Genomic DNA, 19,588 nt, shown 5'->3' with positions numbered 1-19,588 from the left:
CCTCCTCTCATTCCAATAGTTAAACACAGCAATTTCACACTGCTGAAAGCATGATACACCTGTCCATGGTAAGATTGTAAGATAATGAAAAGTCTGTTCAAAGTTGTAGGTGTATTTATAGCAAAATATTTTCCTTTACAATATGGCTTTAAAACAAGATACATTTAATGATGTCTTGTGTTTCCAAATATTAATATATGAACGGGTTTAGAGATCAATAAAATGTTGGATTGGTTTATATTGAAATTATGGTGTTGTTGTATGTGCAGATATAGACTCAAAGGTCAAAAGCTGCTTCATAATAGCATGATGATGGATGTTCTATTACCTCATCTTACATCCTAAATGTTGCCTTGAAGTGTCATTTTCTTGTGATGAAATGATGATAACATTCGAAATTGAAATATGAAGCAATCATTTTATACAGCAGAATGTAATGTGAACAGGAATTTCCTGCACTGCAATATTCATTCGTTTCTTCACAGCAACATGGATCTCATTTTTCTACAAAGAGGCATCATAGTTGAAAATTTAGTCTGTCTTTTTCTACATGGAGACATCATGGGAAAACAGAAGCTTATCTACTTAAGAGAGACATCAGAAATCAACAGAAAGTCTTGCTATTTTCTACATAGAAACATTACAGGAAAATAGGAAATTTATCATTTTCTAAATCAAATAATCTCCAGTAAACAGAAAGTGTGTAATTTTCTACAGATAAACCGGAAGTATACCATTTTCTGCATAGCAACATAATGAGTAAACCGGAAGTGTGTCATTTTCTACAAAGCAAGATAATAGGTAAACAGGAAGTGTGCAATTTCTAGATGGCAACATTACAGGCAAACCGGAATAATGTCATTTTCTAGATGGCAACATTACAGGCAAACAGGAAGTATGTCATTAACTACATAGAAACATCTCAGTTAAAATCAAATTCTACATAAAAAACGTTATAGGTAAATAGGCAGTATATCAAATTCTACATAAAGGCGTTGTAGGTGAATAGGCAGTATATCACATTCTACATAAAGACGTTATAGGTAAATAGGCAGTATATCAAATTCTACATAAAGGCGTTATAAGTGAATAGGCAGTATATCACATTCTACATAAAGACGTTATAGGTAAATAGGCAGTATATCAAATTCCACATAAAGACATTATAGGTAAATAGGCAGTATATCAAATTCTACATAAAGACATTATAGGTAAATAGGCAGTATATCAAATTCTACATAAAGACATTATAGGTAAATAGGCAGTATATCAAATTCTACATAAAGACATTATAGGTAAACAGGAAGTACATATGTATATCATTTCCTTTTCACGGAAAACAAATTTCGCAGAATTCACTGTTCCAGGAAAGCACGTAAATGACAATTTGATTGGCATTAACTAGAATCCAATATTTTACAAATTGTTTACTTATTGCTCTGAGGATTACAGAGCAAATGATGCCCCGTCGAATTTGTCACGATATTTTGATTAGACGTACCTAAACAGATATATCTAAAGCTTAATCCTTGGAATTCAAAATACATAACTACCCTACTTACTTAAACTAAGGAGTAATAATGACAGTGCGAGTTTTTTTTTCGAAAAGTTAAACAGAACACAAAGCATGAAACAATATTTGTTCTATACTAATCGATTTGATCTGAACTGTCACGGATATTTTTTTTTTTTCCTCTCAACGTGTCATTCATTGAATAACAAAAGACACGCACTGAATGATAATTTCCATTACACCGAGCTTGAGGTTTCCCAAAGTGTAGGTGATTAATCCAATGAAAATACATTCAATGAGATTTGTATAAGGTATATATAATGTCTTTCCATGAAATAGCTTACGACAACAACACTGAATTCCGTGCCTACTCTCAACTTTAAATGTGATAGCCAAATAGAATTACAGGCGTCTACTTTCGGTTTCAGTAGTCTATTTATTTCATAACCACAGTGAAATCGATGAGGGTTTTTTTTTTAATCTAAAAATAAAACAGGAACAAGAATTTCAAAACAGATATTTATCGACCGTTACGGACTCCTTTATACACAGGAGAAATCAGTTATACCCCATTAACCAGCCAGTCGGTGTTAATGGTCGTGTATGTTACATTCATGTAAATGTTTATTGTCAAAAACATCATGTTACTGAAGACAGTATACTTAAAAGGCAGTGTGTATTATGGTGTGTAGTGGGATTACAAAAAGCTGATAACGGGTTGATGATGATTCACCGAATTTCACCGGAAGACATAGCCAGCAATCGTGTAATAGGACCTGGCGACGCCTGTAAGTAAAATTTCTCGTAAAAATCGCATAAGTATATGTGTCACGCCCTTCCACACTGTTGACTAAAATTCTCCCATCATGCTGTAACACTACGACAGGGAAGGCACACGTGTGTAAGTTATATTGATATCTAGCACTTGCCTTTTGTGAAACAGAATCAGACAGAATTAATATCACCCAACTTTGTTTTTATTAATGATGTATATATTTGTATATAGGACAGAATGAATAATTTTTTTTTCTTTTTTTCCTTACCGTATGACCAATTAAAATAATACGTTATCCCTTCTCAACAAACTCCATATCATATAACCTAGTTACCATACCCAATTGATAATGCTCGCCTTCTCAAATCTAACATCATCCCATCCTACAAAATAATTTTCTCTCCGCAGAACATATCTATTTCATTATCTACTATATTTCTACATAACCAAACTCACATTTATAGTAATTAAAGGTCATAATAGGATTATTAGAGCATGCTAGTTAAAGTCGATAAGTGGCCTTATACAGCTGGATGATTCGGGATGGATTCTAAGTAGGACAGCTAAGATGAGTTAGTTTTAACGGCACTAACACGGAATTAACATCTTTGGTTTTTCGAAGAAGTGTAGGTGTGAAAATGTTAATTCAAAGATTACAGGCAAATAATTAGGATAGAAGGAAAAAACATAAAATTATCAAATTTCATCAGATTGTTCATGGTCAGTGCCCTCCCTACCTAACCAGCATGCTTCCTGAACGTCACTCTAACATCCACTCTTATAACACAAGGAGAGCCGATTCTTTTTACCAACCTCCATGCCGAACTAATCTCTTTAAAGACTCTTTCCTACCTTCTTCTGTTGATCTATGGAATGCACTCCCCGATGCCATAAAACGTAATCCGTCTACTACTACTCTAAAAAGATACCTAAATGCTGATATAACAACTGTTCCTAACTATTATTACTTCTGTAAATCTAGACACGGCCAGATTCACCATGCTCGACTTAGGATGCACTGTAGCTCACTAAACGCACACTTATATTCTCGTAATCTTGTTAACAACTCTCTATGTTCATGTAACCAGTCCGACGAAACTACTGAACACTTCCTCCTCCAGTGCCCTAACTACCATCATATCAGAATGCAATGCTTCAGTAACATACCCCCGACATTAATGTTAATACCTTATTATATGGTAACCCTGATATGCCAGATCAGTACAATGAAAATATTTTTGACTGTGTCCAAAACTTTATTAACCGTTCTAAACGTTTTAATTAAGCTCTAGCGTATCTAGTGAGTTTGTGTATACTACGAAGTAATCTCAATTACAGTACTGACCTGGTCGTGGTATTTTGTACTTTGTTGAGTGAACCACAATCAAATATAGATCTATAGCAGTCCTTAACTCTTGCTTCGTCATCCTACAACGGTTTCCTCCTTTGAACCCATGCACCCTTTCTTTTCCCCTTCCCTGTACTTATGCACCTACGTAATTACATTATGTTGTCAGTGCTGTTCATTGCTCATGTAATTAGATACGGAGACAGATTAATATAAGTACATTGTACTTGTTTCTGAATCCAAAATGCATATTTGCTTTTGTACTGTACTCATTTCACAAAATAAAATACAGTTTAAACTAAATAATTAGGATAAAACTACATCTTGATTAGCGAATTCGCTGAACTTCTAAAATGTATGATATGCATGTGTAAATCTATATGCCCCACCCAGCCGTTTGCCACCATCCGCCAGGGACAACTGGTTCAACGCCGTGATCACAATCTACTGACAGATCATGCGCGGTCGTCTCTCAAAACTACTCCAGTTTCGGACAATCAGACAGATGGCTCCATCTCAAGGGGAGAGTAGAGACCAAGATCTCATGTCCACAGAACACCGATATTTTAATAGACGGAGTCAAATAGACGAGAAAACCCGAAATTCAAAACACAGGTCGGCTTGGTACTGACCCGTAAGGTGGTTGAATACATGTATGTAGTGGTGTAGGCACCGGTGTAATGTCCTTGACTACGATTAATACATGTAAGTAACAGTTGAAGATATCGAAGTATATCGTGATAAGCACCTACTTGACAGAAGGTTTGATTTCAATATAATCTTTTGGGCGACGTTCGTGATGTTTATCTACAGCGTACAAAAGTTTTAATTGGAGACGGGAATAATAAGAACTGACATGTCTATTCGCTGTCTTATTTGGTAGCTCACCAGTGGTGGACCGTCGTGAATGGAAGCCTTCTCTATGACTGATTGAATATACTGAAATAGTTCCGAGGTTATTCAATATGAAATCAATAGTATGCACAATGGGAACTGTAAATTCCAAGTAAACAATACAGCTTACTGCAAATAAAAGCACCACTGTGTTTACTTTTCGCTGACTGTGTAAGGGACCTTAACTAGCGAACTTCTATTCACGAACCTGATGAATACTAGACCCTTTAAGTGTACAAGTTTAATGGATTTTATTTTGAAATTATAAAAACCAGAAAATTTGAGCTCCATTTTCTCTGTAATTGTATAGAGTTTGCGTGCTTACCAACAGTTATACTGTCCACCTATACATGAAAACTTCGACGTTAAATTGTAAAAATGTTTTTGTCAGATTTTATATTATATTGTCAGTCATATTCTTTATGCAATCTTTATGCATAAGTATATTATGCAACTTTGCACGGAGAGTTGAGAATGATTTTTATTATAGTTAAATTTGACGTATATTCTTACGTGGTTAGCAACTGGATTAGAAACACGCGTTTCCTTTTCTTATGATATCACCACTTATGACACTACAAAATCAGATAAGCAAACTATATCTTTGTTTTTCCCTGATAATTAATTTCAGTATTATATCAAATAATCTTCCTACATACCAGCATCCTCAATATTCCAGGGGTTACGATCACTTTCGCTCTCTGCACCCCTGTAACGTGTCATGGCAAAGTTGAAGGAACAAGCGAAGTAATTTGATTGGTTTCAGGAGATTAAAAAAACGTGACAAATCACAGGCTGATACGCACTTTTTATAGATTACGAAGGAGCGACCTCCAACTTCAAATCCACTACAATATACTGGTATACTACCTCGAGTAGGGGGTCGGGTGGGTTGGGGTCGGGGAGGGGGTTGGGAGCGGAGAGGTAGGGATAGGAAGTATTCCGTGTTTCACTGCATGGCTGTGCTAAACGAACGAAAAGTAGTGTCTCACAATATATGTTAGTACCGCTAAGTGTGTTTACAAGTACTAACAATGTATTTCACAGCTTATTATATCCTTCTGCGATCGGTGTACATGACCCGTTAAAATTTACGTGCCTGTTAAGAGACTAGTGCGTCAACACAAATGCACCATTGTTTCTACATATCCCGAGACTGACATCAACACTTCTCTTACGAGGGCTAAAACTAGAACGATTTATTAAAAATCTATTTCAACATTTGCCGTTTATAGTGAAAATATCTCTTAGCATTGTGAAGTTTATCTCGTGAATGTGTTATCGTGGATTTGAAAAAAAGAAGTTCTACAAAGACGACAGCACATGCATTATAACAATGCGATAGCTACCATGGTTAGATAATATACCAAGAATGTTTGATGAAGTCTGCAGGATGACGTGCAGATCGTTATAAGATATATTGTTCGTAAACGAGGAAGTTCAGGAATTCCATTACCAGCGACGTAGATAAGGTAAATATTGAAAGGTCTCTATTTTGATTCAAAGACCATTCTAGTGCCATTGTTTGACCCGTGCTGCTGTAACCCTGTACTGCCTAGAAAATGATCCGGAAAGGCCTGTAGTCACCCTGGTAGGCAATGGTCAAACTGACCTACTTTGCAATAGTATTCTCGCCAAGACTTGGTTGGTTGGTTAATTAATTTTTTTTCCGTCTCCGTGACTCTTCCTATATCTAGGCGTTGTGTCACCGACGAATGGCAGTGTTCTGGCGACGTGAGGGTGCAACCTGCTTCCCCTTCATGTGGTGAAACCGCCTGTCAGGAGGTCCGAAAAAATGAGTATTTTTTTAAAGACGGCTCTGGTTCCTAATAGTACCTTAACTTGTCCATGGCTCCGGTTCTAATAGTACCTTAACCTGTCAATGGCCCCGGTTCCTGATAGTGTCTTAACCTGTCAATGGCCCCGGTTCCTGATAGCGTCTTAACCTGTCAATGGCCCCGGTTCCTGATAGAGTCTTAACCTGTCAATGGTCCCGGTTCCTAATAGTGACTTAACCGGTCAAATGCGTAGCTGATTGGAGGGACAAGGGTTTGATGGGACCTATGTAATGTTAATGTCAATCGAATATCTTAATAATTATGTATTTTATCTTAATCCTATTCTCTAAACCACTGGATCGACGTTATCACGCCTTCTCTTCTTCGAAAAACAACAGGGGGGGGGGGGTCTTCAATACACAGGTAGGATGGCTGTGCTATGTTTTAGACTGTGTGTTAAATTGTGCTATGTTTTAGACTGTGTGTTCAATTGGGCTATGTTTTAGACTGTGTGTTAAATTGGGCTATGTTTTAGACTTTGTGTTAAATTGGGCTAGGTTTTAGACCTTGTGTTAAATTGGGCTATGTTGTAGACTGTGCTAAATTGGGCTATGTTTTAGAATATGTGTTAAATTGGGCTATGTTTTAGAATGTGTGTTAAATTGAGCTATGTTTTAGACTTTTGTGTTAAAAAGGAGTGAAGTGTTTATTCTAACTGGTTACCTATTGAGAAGAAATAGAGAGAAATTGATTCTATCATATACATTGTGTTTTATCCCGAGAGCTGAGTATAAGTAATATTTAAGACTGGGTGAGAGATGGGGTCGGGTATTGGTGGGCTGTTTGTCTTGTATGGTGAAGATTGGATCTATGTCAGTATATGTTTGTCAGTATGCATGTTTGTTTTATTTGTTTAGAATTTCAATGATATTTCCCTGATCAGTTTTTTAAAAATAATGTATGATTGTTTGTTATGAATAGGTGAGTTTTGATTTATCTTTTTTTTGTATATCCGTATGTCCTGTGTTAGATAAACAGACCTGATTTATCGTTCAAAGTTCATTAATCTAGAATTGCCTTCACTACGTTTACTGAAACGATCCATACACCACTGGCCAAAATCTGAAACTCGAATCTGACAGAATGATTAGTTCATTTCCGTAAGAACAAGAGGAGGAGACTCCCGACCTCCCAGAGTTTCAGTAACATAACCTGTGGACGGGTCAATAGCAACCCGGATGTAGCCTCCATGTGTATCCGAGACTAGTTATGTGGTTTTCTTTACCTATGTAAACACACAGATCATCACTTCTAAAAAAAGTACTCGAGACGAGGAGACGAGGCTGAATATTATAGTAAGTACTGGTGTAATTTTATATGTAAATATGTATAGGTACATGTTATCTCTTATAAGAAGTACTCCTGACGAAAATATCCCCTCAAGACTTACCGACAAGGAATACATACTACCCAATTAAATTAAAACAAACTCGTAGGCTTCGGACTCCAATCACAGGGTGTAAACTGCTACGCAGAAAGTAGCAACACAGTACACAAAATACATGAAACACCACACCCTGTAACAAATAACACAAGTAAATGAACAAACACATACACATAAATTGTTTTGAAACAGGAAATATACATATACAGTATACAGAATTATACAGAAGATGTAAATCTTGGATTAAACTGTATCACACAGCTTTTCGTCCTTCAAGAACTCGTCAGTGAAGACAGGGCCTATATTTTCAAACTTCAGAGAGTGCTGATGAAAACCAAAATTAAAAGAAAGTAAAGTCAAAATTTAGACGTAGAGTAGCGCTGGCCTCATGCATGTTTGAATTAACAGAAAATCATTGGTTTAAATGGTGTTCATTATTACATAATCTCGCACGCGATGCACACTTTTTTTTTTAAATCAACTAAAAGTTTCACTTAGTTGCATGCTTTCGCTTCTATTTTTGAAGGCTTCTTTCAGTTTGAGTTTAGCATTGTCTTTTCAGACGCATGGAGTCATTTCTTTCCTTTCAATTCAGAATAAGAAGATGGCAGCTGATTCCGATCTATCTACGTACAGAACAGCTCTTGCCTTCGTAGCCAAAAATCTGGAGAAAGGTAAATATGTGATCTTTTTTCGATGATCTTTCATCAATGGTGTTTCGATAAGGTAGCATTATGTGTAGAGTGTCAGAATCATAAAACATCGACCAGTACAATGTGTATGTTCTGATTCGAAATTCTCAACTGAACATGAATTATTTATTGTCTAAACGCCAACATCTGTATGTGAGTAAAACATATGTGGCAAGCAACATGAGTTTATTTTCGAGACAGAATAAGGAAATCGACAAATAAAAAAAAAATCAGAGATCTTCCTTTGGAGAAGGTCGTTGGCTTATCCTTATCTTCCTGTCCATCTTTATGCCTCTCGATTATATCCTTCCGATAATCGTCCTTTGTAGTGTCGGTGATGTCCTCAAAATGTAGCATTAAATAGCATTGTCCGAGAGATTGTGAAAAAGATACATAAGTGAAAAGCACCTTTTAATAATTCAGAGTTAGATACAGTAGAGTCGATGTATCTATAAAACATCTTCTTGTAGGAGAAACGGATGAGTCTCGAACAAAGGCTTACCTGACTACTCGTACCTGTTAATACCTGAATGTACGTTCAACACCATGCGTGATATTAGATACACGCGACACCTGTCAACTTTTTCAAGCCCCGCCCTTCTCGTAGTGGACACACAGCAATACTAAATTCATTCTAAATACTGATTTGATTGCATGTTTACTTTTCAATTTTGAGGTGATGTTGCTAGTGCGAAGTTTCTCCTTGGCGAAAACAAGAAGTTATTTCCGGCCAGTGATCTGGAGATTGTGAAAACGGGCGAAGAGCTTATGCTTTTGTTGGAGAAGAAGCGATTTGTATCGGAGTTTAACGTCGTGGATCTTGATTCCTTGTTGAAAAATATCAGTTGCAATCAGCTTCGCTCTGAACTCGAGCCTCTGAAAACTAAGCTCAATCTTCAAAAGGACGGTACATTGCATACTTTTTTCTGCTTCTGATGAGATTGCTGAACAGTACAATATTCTTCCATGTTTTTGTTAATCATTGTAAATAATATTCTTTTCCAAATCCTGTTATTAAATTTCTAAATATGTATTTTAGTTTTATTTGTGTTTGATATTTTTGACGTACGTTTAATTTTTAGATTTAATTAGTGGTTCTGGTGTAAGTTTAAAAAACAAGTTAATACTTCATAGTATCCATGATACAAAACATTTGTAGAGTTCCATCTTTCCACAACTTTTTATTTCACTCATATGTTGAGTATAAACAATATTTTTAATAAACATCAGAAGACTGTGCATATAAATTCTTATAATCCTTATAACTTCTTTAAACACTACTGAAATAAAAATAACATCACCTGACTTCTGAAATGATAATTTGCTCATTCCGTTTATAACAATCTTTATTACTTTAGTACTTGGTAAAATACCATCTGTTCTGGCACATAATACATGTATCTTGTAGAATAATTGTGATATTACGTAAATGGCATTGTGAAGATAATTAGGTATCAAAATTTACTTTTAACAGAACTTAATAACTTAATATATATATATATATATATATATATATAGAGAGAGAGAGAGAGAGAGAGAGAGAGAGAGAGAGAGAGAGAGAGAGAGAGAGAGAGAGAGACAGAGAGAGAGAGATGTAACTTAAAGATGCTTTGTGTATCGATTAAATTGTTGAAAAAAAATCATATCAACACGACAAATGTATTCCGCTAACGTTTTCAGGCCTAACGCCATAATGTCGTTACTAAGACATCATAAAAATGTATCGCCTGAAGATGGACGTTAGGCCTGAAAACGTTAGCGGAATATTTTATATTTAGTTTAAACATAAATCAGTATGAAATGTTAGAAATGGATTGGGTACAAGTTATTGTAAATTATGTTCGCCCTGTCCATGATATATAAATATATAAATACTATTCAAATTACAAGAAATGCATGACTTAAATTATCAAAAGCCGGAATTCATATTAAATTAAACGGTTCTGATTGTACAATAACTCTTTAATCGCCCTGATGTATACTTCCTATTTATATTATTGTTAAATATTGTCCGATTTAACGTCCCTGTTAATAGTTGTGCCATTAAATCGCCCTGATGTATACTTCCTATTTATATTATTGTTAAATATTGTCCAGTTTAACGTCCCTGTTAATAGTTATGACATTAAATCGCCCTGATTTATTTCTTGTTTCATATTATTATTATTATTTAATCGCCCTAATCTATATTTCCTACACACAATAATGTTAGAAGTCGAAAATAACTAACGTTAGTAATGAAAGTATTATACCTTTACAACCCCCTCCCCACCCCACCTCCCTACCCCCACCCCCTCCTCCCTTGTTTTGAGTCGTCATTAACTCTACCAAAAGTATGCTATTCTATTAATTTATACTGAAGTTTAACTGATACACTTGGTACGTTTTCGTACACGTATTTGTGTCAGTGTTTTCATTTACCATATTCAGCTACTCATGAAAAACTATGATTCTGTTTTGTTCTCACAGCGAAATGGAAGGTTGGTTACACCACAGTCCCACACTTTTTGAAGGTTAAACATTGTGCCATCTTGGAAGAAAAGCTAAAATCGCAGAACATTGTTGCTCTTATTGGTAAGTGAAAAGTGTGATAATTCGATAATGCGGTCAAACACGATCGAGTTTACAGCTTCATAGTATGGTACTGATGATTTTTTTAAACGAACCTTTACGACCCTATTCTTTGAAGATAGTATAAAGATTTGAAGAAGATATACAACAGATTTGAGGCAAAATGTACCAAATATTTCATGGATGATGAAATGAATATTCGTCCAATGAAAAACGGAACATAGAAGAAATCACCCTATCTCCTCGTGAAATTAATGGCATTTTCATTGAGATGTAGATTTTGCCTTTAAACCTCGCGTTCAAATACTTACAGCCTTAACAAGGTGGTTTATAAGGCCCTAAAAATTTCGGATTAAACCTGAATAACATGGTTCTTCATATTTATCAAGATAGATTATATTATCAAAACTCGATACCCTATATAGATTTATTCAGTAAATATACAACATTTTTACGTATTACAGATGTCTAATATAACCTATTATGACGTCAGGTTTAGACGGTAAAAATGACGTCACACATTCTAAGAACATAAATGTAGAGCCGAAATGACTTTAATGTCGAAATGTCACTTTTCAACAATATTTACCTGAATAATCGACCATGTAATGACAAGGATCCTAGATTCGTTTCCATTTGATGTGTGATTTACAAAAGCTGTCAAATAATTCTCATTTTGATTTGGGAAAGAGTTGATTGGTAAATGACATATCAAATGGGTATTTGTATTCTGACAGAACTTACCTATATATATATAGACACATATATCAGAAAAGGCTACATTATTATCTATATCGAAAGTTTTAATAAGGTTGACATGTTCTCGCAGGTCCACCAGCAACAGGAAAAACTCAACTGGCATGTAATTATGCACAAGACTTCTTCAAAGCAAACAGACAATCTGTTATATGTAAGTTAGATTGTGAAGGTAAAACTGAGCTGATAAAATCTATGATCGACCTGTTGGAGAGCCTTTGTATGAAACCGGAAGGAAATAACGAAGGGAAAGCGAACTACTTGGAGGAAATGGGACAGATGGTAGTAGACTATCTTGGATGTGCAGAGCAGGCCCAAAAATTTCACCTTCTTATTTTTGACGACATTGGAGATTCATGCAACGAAATTGTAAGCAAGATATTGAAAAACATCAAAGAAAATTCACAAAATGTCAAAATTATTGCAACAATGAATGGAGATATTGACCTTGAATGTGATCCACTGAAGGTTACCGGTCTACACGACACGGAGGTAGTTTCTTTCATGAGATATAATTCTGGTTCCGACGGAAGGGAATCTGCTATTTCGAAAGCAACGGACGACGAAATAAAAATTCTTGCAAAACTTTTCGGAAACTCGCCATTCGGTTTAATGCTTTCAAAGCATTACATTGAGAAATCAGGTATGGATATTTCAGACTACACGGAAAAGTTAAAGAAGAACGATGGCTTTATTGATAACACAGAGGAACACACAGAAAACATCGTCCAATATTACAAAAAACGCTTACTAGCAGCACACAGAATCATTTTGGAAAGAATAGAATTAAAACTCAATGATGACGGTAAAATACTTTTGTCTCTAATACCATTTCTGCACCACGAACATATCCAGGTTCGAGTTCTGTCAAGACTTCTGAAGAGTGGATCGACTCAGTGTCATGACTACGAGGACAGCAATGTTATAGGAAGGCTACGCAAGTATGTACTATGTGATTTGAAGGGACTTGGGAATGACAGAGTCATATCAATTCATGATTTGACAAAGGTAGCCCTTCTGAACCGCCTGTCCGTAGAGGAGAGACATGACCGCATTCGTGAGTTGCTTCAGTTCTTTGCCACGAACATGATAATGGATTGTAGATTACGGGAATCGATGAACACAAACCTCCTTTTTATAGATCATGCTATGAACGTGCTTAGAATGGCACAAGGGATTGAAAAACCTTCTGTTGAGATTAGACTGTTACAGAGCTACGTTAGTACGCTTGTTGGTGTGACATTTCGTATAGGAGGAGTTGACAACTTTTTGGTCAACGACTACCTTACGCAAGCCATGGCATTATGTTTAAAGATGGTGGGAGAAAATGTCTCCAGTATTGATTGGTTTCCCTCCAAGACTCCAACGGGCAGCACAACGTATTGCAGTAATGTTGATGCACTTGTTGAAAAGCTTTGTTCCTTGAAAACGAAAATTCCAGAGTATTTCATTCAAGAGCTTATAACCACCATGGTTCGTCCAGACAAAGACATGGAACACTTGCAAATGCGGGCTAAGGATCTCTCCCAGTATTCATTCAAACATGAGCTTGGAGTAGACCTGCATGCCCAGCTCGTAAGGCGAAAGTTAGCAGTGCCGTTGGACCATGTTCGCGAGTTGTTCCTTGTGGAACTTTTGGTAGTGATACTTTACAACAATGGAAGAAATCATTTTCTAGAGAAACCCCGCCGCGGACAGTTGATGGAATTATCTTGGGTGTTAGGAAAACGTCTGAAAGAAAAATATCACAGTTTTCTTCCAATACAATTTCTTATTACCCAGAGGAATGGCTATTTGTACAACCACTTGAAGCTTGCCCTCCCAAAGGACCAGGAAGTGGAGGTTATAAACACTGCTGTGGATAAATACACAGCGATGCTTCATGACAAAGAAGATTACTTTGAATTTGGCGTGTTAAAACTTAGTAAAGTAAGTAAGAACTTCCACCATATAGCGATGTGTCGGAAATTCCAGATAAAGTGCTATTGCCGCCTGTTTAAGCTACATACCGGTGATGAAGAGAAACAGAAAAAAGCATATGTTTTTGGCAAGGAATGTGTCGAGAAGCTGGCAAACCAGATAACAGAAATGACCGGCTTTACAGCGGTGCCAGGACTCCATGTTCAAATCGCAAAATTCTACATGCTGACTCCGCCAGAAGGGGGCAGTAACATAGAAAAAGCTATTAACCATTTCCAATCAGCTGATAAGTTAGAGGAAAGTACTGGAGTAGGGTTGTCACATTTCCGTCTCCAAGCGTTATTCGGGTCGATCGACTGCTACTGCCAGAAAAGGGACAAAGATAGTCTAAAACGTGCGGACGAAATATGTAGATTTTTGATAAGTAATTTGCACTCCTCAAAATCCCAAGGAAGCTTGAATGAAGCAAAGAAGCAACAGGACGAAATAAGCGAAATGTTAAGAGAGGAAAACCCTGAAACATGAAACAATAGAAAGTGAGAGAATAGCTTTAGCCAAGAAAGAGCGCCTCGTTTGACAAACATTCCTGTTTAAAACCATTTCCCCTTCAAGAATCTGTAAAGTTAGTTTCCCTGCCATCTAAAGATAGGTGTAAAACTTTCACGCTAGCGTGCATTTAGCCATGACCAGATTGTGTTCAACAGCGGTATTTTTAGTGAAAAAAACTAAATTCAAAAATAGAATTGACCATGTGAATACATAACAAAGGCCTTGCAAAGTGCTTTATATTACTGTCGGGTATATTGATGTCTTTAAACCACAACATACTATTTAATCATGTTCATCGTATATACCCACCAGAATTGAAAATAACTAATATTCACTCTGTAAGGCAATTTGAAAAAAACTCTGTTGAGGACAAACACTCCAGCTTGTAAGAATAGCATCGTTTTTAGATAAGGAGGACCAAGAAAATTAAATATCATTCTCTGTCAGCTAAGGAATTCAGCCAGCTCTCTAAATCATGATCTACATAAAGACCATCTTAATGATGGCCTATCTTGTGTATCTGTTACTCCAACTGAAACAGCTCGACATTTCTTTTTTGACTGCCCTAGATATATTAACCCTAGAAAAGTTTTTTACAAACCCAAAACAACCATAATCATAACCACTATTAACTAAACTATGTTCTGCCTGGCTGCCCAATCTGTACCACCCACATCAATAAATCATTGTTTGATGCTGTAATTAAGTATATTGATGATACAGAAAGGCTTTGATATCTTGCTAAATATCTACTGACACGAATTGAAATTATAGGAACAAATCTAAAACTAAGACAAAGTATAATTGGAAAAAATTGATATCTTTCCATAGACATAGTTAATTCAACTTTTATCAACAATGTGATGAATGCTGGTTAATAGTTATTTACCCCCACTCTCCCCCCACTTTTCCCCATTATTATTTGATCTTTCTGATTTATATCCAATATTTTAGTTATCATCTCATAATAAGGAAACAACTCTGATCAGTTCTTTATCTCGGTCTGAATATCCTTTTTTTACTTAAAATAATAATCCTTTGATATAAGAAAAATGTGCTTAATGTGTACTTGCTCCTTCAGTGAAGTGGGAGAGGACTAACTTTTATAGCATGTACATTCTTGCCCAAACCCCTTTTATATGGAAAAGAAAATACATGTAATGCACATTTGATATCATAAGATATAGTAAACTGAAAGCTGGTGGATTGTTAATTATCTTCTTATAATCATAACATCAATGTATAAAAAATAACAGAGTTGTCTCCCATTTTTAAAATTGATAAGTCTGTCAACACTAAATTTATGATTGTATATATGTATGTATGTATGTATGTATGTATGTATGTGTGTGTGTGTGTGTGTGTGTGTGTGTGTGTGTGTGTGTGTGGTTATTATGTATGTATGTATGTATGTATGTATGTATGTATGTATGTATGTATGTATGTATGTATGTAATGTAAGGTATGTATGTATGTATGTATGTAATGTAAGGTATGTATGTATGTATGTATGTATGTATGTATGTATGTATGTATGTATGTATGTATGTATGTATGTATGTATGTATGTATGTATGTGTGTGTGTATGTAATGTAAGGTTTGTATGTATGTATGTATGTATGTATGTATGTATGTATGTATGTATGTATGTATGTATGTATGTATGTATGTATGTAATGTAATGTCTGTTTGTATGTATGTATGTATGTATGTATGTATGTATGTATGTATGTATGTATGTATGTATGTATGTATGTATGTATGTATGTATGTATGTATGTATGTATATGTGTATGTAATGTAAGGTTTGTATGTATGTATGTATGTATGTATGTATGTATGTATGTATGTATGTATGTATGTATGTATGTATGTATGTGTGGATGTATGTATGTATGTATGTATGTAGGTATGTATGTATGTATGTATGTATGTATGTATGAATGTATGTATGTATGTATGTATGTATGTATGTATGTATGTATGTATGTATGTATGTATGTATGTATGTATGTATGTATGTATGTATGTATGTATGTTTATGGTGTACTATATTTATATCTGACCACCACGTTGTCTTAGAAGAAGACTTATATAGGTTCCAGCCAGCCGTCTAATCCTATTGATTGTTTATATCAATACAATATTCTGAAATGAAAATAAAGGACACGGCAGACTCTTATACATCAACCGCTTACCTCCTACAAAGAAACCAACAGTGTTAAGTGTTGATATACAATAATGTGAGTCACAAGTACCTTTTTATTGATTACAGCGGTACCTATGTTACCTTCAGGGAGGAGATGAAACTTAAACACAAAATGAGATCCATTTGAATCACGAATCGTTGATATATTAATATTTTTGATAATGCTTCATCGTGATAGATTTTTATTATAAAAAGTTTATTTAGGTTAAGTGTTTGCCGTGTAGTTATTCACAAGAGTTTTTTGTCTTATTCTTGACCGACAAATTAGTAGAAAAACATCAAGAAAATACCATTATATGAACATAATCCAAACTCGAATAAAACCAGGGAAAATTCTTAACCAAAGAAAGCTTAACATGGGCAATGCTGAAAAAGCACAAGGAGACCAGTTGTTTCGTTGATTCATCGACGACACCCGTCATGTAAACCTTGGTAAATCCAAGTAAGTAATGTCACGTTCTCAAATGATAACAAGGTAAACAACAATGGACAACAGGCATTGCACGAAGAACTATAATGTATTCACACCGGAAAAAGGCTTGGTGGTAACGGTCTCAGATATCATTAGAATCATATTGAAGAGAAGCAAAGATGTTTAAAGATCCCTCAAAACCCAGCTAATCGCCATTAAAATTGGATCTGATTGTAAATGAGATATGTTTTTAATGGTTTCAAAAGATAAACATAGACAGACAAGTCTGTATTTTAATACCCATGTCACTTGGGCTGATTATATAATCAATCAATTAAAGATTATATTGATTAAAGAGTAGAATGTATTTGTTTTTTTCTTCGTTGTTATTGACACGATTGTACTAGAGGCACACAAGTGAATAGCACCTTTCGATACAGATTAAGAATTATATATATAGTAGAGCCAAAATATGAAGTAGACTGCATCATTCAACTGATTCGTCATTTAAAAAGCCTTCAAGGTAATATACCACATTTAAATGACGAAGATTCTAGTCAATGTAGATATTGTATAGACTAACTGTAATCACACACCGTGAACTGCCTTGATATTGTATAGACTAACTGTAATCACACACTGTGAACTGCCTTGATATTGTATAGACTAACTGTAATCACACACAGTGAACTGCCTTGAAGTCTATTTGTTTGATGTTCTACTATTAAGAAACTAATAGTTATAGAAAGATGAAACTTATGCTGATGTTCAGAAACGATACACTGCTTACTTTATATATCACGGTGTCAGAAAAGCAAACATTTGTGTACGTCAGCGGAGAAACATTACTAGCTATCTTAATCAAAATTTATTCAATTCACCAACCCCCCCCCCGGCCAACCACCCTTAATGAGTCTTGCCTGCTTATGTATTATAGAGGATTTCTGCCTCCAATGTCTTCTTTCAATAGGCAAAAACAACGTTTTATAATCTCTTAGAACAGAAAGAAATTTCTGCTCTTAATGGTGCTAGACCAAACCTTTCTACAAGGCTGTCTCGCTCTTGATGAAAATACAAATATATCTAAAGTGGACTTAATTCACGAATTATTAATCGCGTTTTTTAAATTATTCCAATATGTTTTGGTCTATGGGTGAATGTATTGAAAATTTAATTGTGCTGAAGTCTGAATATAGGACTGATGTTTGTGGTCAGATTAATAACTTTTAAAAATAACATGCGTTAAAACGTTATTTTTACATTTCCCATAAATACAAGTCATGCTTAATTTTTCGATAGCATATTTAGTTTCATCTTTCTATATATCATAATCAAGTTGATGTGTATTTTGTTAAAATTTCCAATGAAAGTGATTTCGTAGACTTTGCTTATTGCCCACTTCCTAGTATATTTAGATAATTCCAATAGAATAATTCTGTAACAAAATAGATATTTCTAAAGTTATTTACGTTAAAAGAACAGATCATGATATGAAGGGAAATATTAGAGTAAATACCAACATGTCAACAGGATCATAATCCATACACAAATTCAGAGCAAATGAGAGATTTACACGGAGAATGATGAAGGATCAAGGAGAACACCACCATGTGTTCCGGAAGAGTATGCGTCTTCTACTTCAACAATGGAACCAACAGGTGTACTAACGAACATCACATATGTGCAACTACATAACGCATGAGAAACTAAAGCTTTTGCAAAACCATTTTCATCAAATGCATCACTCGAAACCCTATGTTCATTTATCTGTCAATCTGTCAGTTTCCGATATCATGCATGAATATCGTGATATTGAGAATGAAAACATGAATATTGCGACATGCCAACACCATAGACTGGGAATGCAGGGTTGTTGCTATCCAGAAGTGGAACATTTACAGTAGGGAAATTGAATGTTAACATTTATACAGCTTGATCAAGACTGATCCAGTAGAGAAAAAAATTGGTAAGCGGCTGATGTAGATTATCCCAAATGTGGGCTGATGCATTATTGGGTGAAAGACAATCCATTTATATAATCGGTGGATCTTGGAATTGTTGCCTTTTGGAGTTCTACGTAATTAGCTGTTAGATTCACAGGGTAATCGGTCCTATTAGACTTTTTTTATAATGGTCTTTGCCTTTATGGTACACCCCTTTCATACCAGTCATGGTTAGTCTTTTCGATGGACGTATCACTCTCAGATGTTGCCGTTCCTTGGAATTCCATATCTTACCGGTTCAGAATTGACACATCTCTTCTATAAGGCTTTTTTATTGTCAAAATAAATTTGATTCAAGGAGTCAAGGTCACTGTTGACCAGGTAAGCTGGATGTTTTTTGTCTCTGCAGTAATTTGAGAATTTTTTCCATATCTAATGGAGTGTGTGCACTAAAAATTGGTCTGCACATCAGTTATATGCCAGAGTATGTAGCTGTGTTACTTCAGATGTGGAACTTTTCTGCAAAATCAGTGTTTTGAGAATTTTATTTTGGATCTGACATAAGCTCACCATGGCCATGGTCCAGTGATTTCAGCATACTGGCCACTGTTAACCATATATACCTATTAGATGAGCTACCCAGGTAACTTTACCTGTACATCTGTATAGAGATATACTGCTGGATATACTACTACTGGACACACATATCGGTGTATAAGTGTGATACTTGTGACATTGCTTCTGTCTTCTGTTCTAGAACTTTGTCTTTAATATCTTGTAATT

At 35.3% G+C, this 19,588-nt stretch overlaps 1 protein-coding gene across 4 annotated transcripts; it reads left to right on the top strand.

Annotated features, from left to right (window-relative positions):
* The first annotated feature begins 2,206 nt into the window (after positions 1-2,206).
* On the top strand, positions 2,207-15,600 carry LOC132555366 (uncharacterized). 4 transcript variants are annotated; one of them, XM_060219716.1, is made up of 5 exons: positions 2,207-2,301; positions 8,348-8,426; positions 9,121-9,351; positions 10,914-11,018; positions 11,845-15,600. In XM_060219716.1, exons 2-5 carry the CDS (start codon positions 8,357-8,359, stop codon positions 14,214-14,216), a joined length of 2,778 nt encoding a protein of 925 aa, XP_060075699.1. In that variant the 5' UTR covers positions 2,207-2,301; positions 8,348-8,356; the 3' UTR covers positions 14,217-15,600. The 4 variants fall into 4 exon arrangements, with proteins under 4 accessions (XP_060075699.1, XP_060075698.1, XP_060075695.1 ...); XM_060219715.1 differs by lacking the exon at positions 2,207-2,301 and adding an exon at positions 2,396-2,414; XM_060219712.1 differs by lacking the exon at positions 2,207-2,301 and adding an exon at positions 5,746-6,002.
* The last annotated feature ends 3,988 nt before the right edge of the window (positions 15,601-19,588 follow it).

Source organism: Ylistrum balloti, unplaced genomic scaffold (genome assembly GCF_031769215.1).
Source record: "Ylistrum balloti isolate Yb309-2 unplaced genomic scaffold, AGI_CSIRO_Ybal_v1 Utg370478, whole genome shotgun sequence".
NCBI classification, from domain to species: domain Eukaryota; kingdom Metazoa; phylum Mollusca; class Bivalvia; order Pectinida; family Pectinidae; genus Ylistrum; species Ylistrum balloti.
This window is presented reverse-complemented; position numbering and strand designations above follow the sequence as displayed.